At 42.0% G+C, this 2,921-nt stretch overlaps 1 protein-coding gene across 1 annotated transcript; it reads left to right on the top strand.

Annotated features, from left to right (window-relative positions):
* Positions 1-280: 280 nt before the first annotated feature.
* LOC307060229 (large ribosomal subunit protein uL23-like) lies at positions 281-795 on the top strand (the record flags this gene model as incomplete). Its single annotated transcript, XM_079714664.1, has 1 exon — positions 281-795. The coding sequence occupies one exon, from the start codon at positions 281-283 to the stop codon at positions 746-748; it is 468 nt and encodes a 155-aa protein (XP_079570790.1). The 3' UTR covers positions 749-795.
* Positions 796-2,921: the final 2,126 nt, after the last annotated feature.

Below are 2,921 nucleotides of genomic sequence, written 5' to 3'. Positions count from 1 at the left end.
TTACATGAAATGCCGGAGAAAACAAATCTTAGGGAAAGAAAGCAGATCAGGGGGTACCTGGGCTGGGGGTGGGAGTGGGGGTTGACTGAAAATGGGCACGTGGGAACTTTTGGGGGTGATGGAAATGTTCTACAACTGGATTGCCACGATGGTTGCACAACTATAATTAAATAAAAATTGTAGAACTGTACACATATCATGGATGAATTTTATGGCTTGTAAATTATATCTCAATGTAAAGTTTAAAAATGTTTTGCCTATTTAAAAGTGACATAGGAAGATGGTGCCGAAGGCGAAGAAGGAAGTCCCTGCCCCTCCCAAAGCCGAAGCCAAAGCAAAGGCTTTGAAGGCCAAGAAAGCAGTGTTGAAAGGTGTACACAGCCACAAAAAAAAGAAGATCCGGACGTCACCCACCTTCCGACGGCCCAAAACACTGCGGCTCAGGAGGCAGCCCAAATATCCTCGGAAGAGCGCCCCTAGGAGAAACAAGCTTGACCATTATGCCATCATCAAGTTCCCCCTCACCACCGAGTCAGCCATGAAGAAAATAGAAGACAACACACTGGTGTTCATTGTGGATGTCAAGGCCAAGAAGCACCAAATTAAACAGGCTGTGAAGAAGCTCTATGACATTGACGTGGCTAAGGTCAACACCCTGATCAGGCCTGATGGAGAGAAGAAGGCATATGTTCGACTGGCTCCTGACTATGACGCTTTGGATGTTGCCAACAAAATTGGGATCATCTAAACTGAGTCCAGCTGACTAATTCTAAATATAAAAGTTTTCACTATAAAAAAAAAGTGACATAAAAGGGGAAGGCTAAGACTGGGTCTTAGGCAAGTCTATCGTGTCTAGGGAGTCACATTTGGAAACTTAAACCATAGAGAACCGTAAGGAAATGATTACTATAAAAGTCAAGGTAGGGACTTCCCTGGTGGCGCAGTGGTTAAGAATCCGCCAACGCAGGGAACACTGGTTCGAGCCCAGGTTTGGGAACATCCCACGTGCTGCAGAGCAACTAAGCCCGTGCGCCACAACTACTGAGCCAGCACTCTAGAGCCCGCGAGCCACGACTACGGAGCCCGCGTGCCACAGCTACTGAAGCCTGCGTGCCTAGAGCCTGTGCTCCGCAACAAGAGAAATCACTGCAATGAGAAGCCCGCGCACCACAACGAAGAGTAGCCCCGCTTCCACAACTAGAAAAAGCCTGCGGGCACAGCAACAAAGACTCCACGCAGCCAAAAAATAAATTAATTAATTTTTTTAAGTCACATGATATATTTTAGTGAAATGAAAGTTGAAAAACAGAAGAAAAACAGAAGAAAACAAACAAAAAAAGAAATCTCAGTCAAATCCTGTTATTTTTGCTGATCCTGACAAACTGATTCTAAAATTTACATGGCTGAGTAGCCATGAAGAAGAACAAGATAGGAGGAATTACCCTACCGGGTATAAAGACATCTTTTAAAGATATAGTAATTAAAAAAAAGATATAGTAATTAAAACAGTGTAATATTGGTGCAGAGAAAGGTAAGTGGATGAATAGAAGAATATGGAGAACCCAGAAACAGACCACACATATGGACATAAAATAATATGACAGAGGAGCAGTGCAGATAGGCTTCTCAGTAATTGATACTGGGACAACTAGAAGTCCATAAAGAAAAAAAATTTGAATCCCCTACCTCACATCATCCACAAATCAAGTCCAGGAGTATTATAAGCCTAAATCCTCAAGGCAAAACTCCAAAGCTTTTGGAAGACAGTAGGAGAGAATCTCATCATGAACTCTAAATCAAAAGCATTACCTATAAAGGAAAAGATGTTTTTCTACGTTAAAATTAAGAACTTTGTTTCATCAAAAAGCTATCATAAAAAGAGTAAAAAGACAAGTCTTAAACTTAAGGGAAGATGTTTTCAAGAAATGGCCTTCAAAGGACAAGTATCCATAATATATAATGAACTCCCATTAATCAAACTGAAAATATAGACAATCCAATAGAAAACTGGGCAAAAGACTTCAATATGCATTTCATGAAGTGTGGGAATACAAACAACCTTTAAACTTATGAAAAGATGATTAACCTCATAAGTAAGGAAGAAACTGAAACTGAAAATCAAAATGAGATATTATTACTCAGCCAACAGATCAGCACAAGTTAAAAAGTCTTACTCCAGAAAGTGCCAGCAAGGGTGAGAAACAGTTGGAACTTCGATATACTACTGGTGGCAGTGTAAACTGGTGCAACGACTTTAGAAAATAATCTGGCACTACCTCATAAAGTTGAAAATTTCTTGACCTATGACCCAGTAATTCCACTCGTGTATATACCATAAGAAATTCTTGCACCTGTGCACCAGGAGACGTGTACAAATATATTTGTAGAGGGCTTGCCTGGTGGCGCAGTGGTTGGGAGTCCGCCTGCCGATGCAGGGGACACGGGTTCGTGCCCTGGTCCGGGAGGATCCCACATGCCGCGGAGCGGCTGGGCCCGTGAGCCATGGCCACTGAGCCTGAGCGTCCGGAGCCTGTGCTCCGCAACGGGAGAGGCCACAGCAGTGAGAGGCCCGCGTACCAAAAAAAAAAAAAAAAAAAATTTGTAGAAGCATAGTTCAGAAGAGCCAAAAACTTGAAACAAGCCAAATCCCACCAGCAGTAGAATGTGGGCAGGGGATGTGATCAAGAAGCGGAATATATACGGTAAACTGTAAGAAAGAGAAAGGGAATAACTGAAACTCTGAATAGGAGTTACACAGGAGCAGGAAAGAGGTTTAATAAGGAAGGTCCTTTAGGGGCTTTACAGCAATAATTCTCAAACATTTAATCTCAAGACTCCTTTACACTCTTACTACTTGAGTCCTCTAAACAACTGTAGTTTATATGGGTTATATCTATTGATATTTACTGTACTAGAAATTG

This window comes from Hyperoodon ampullatus (assembly GCF_949752795.1).
Source record: "Hyperoodon ampullatus genome assembly, chromosome: 11".
In the NCBI taxonomy this organism is placed as follows: Eukaryota; Metazoa; Chordata; class Mammalia; order Artiodactyla; family Ziphiidae; genus Hyperoodon; species Hyperoodon ampullatus.
Note: the sequence above shows the minus strand (reverse complement) of the source record. Positions and strands in the feature narration are given on the sequence as shown.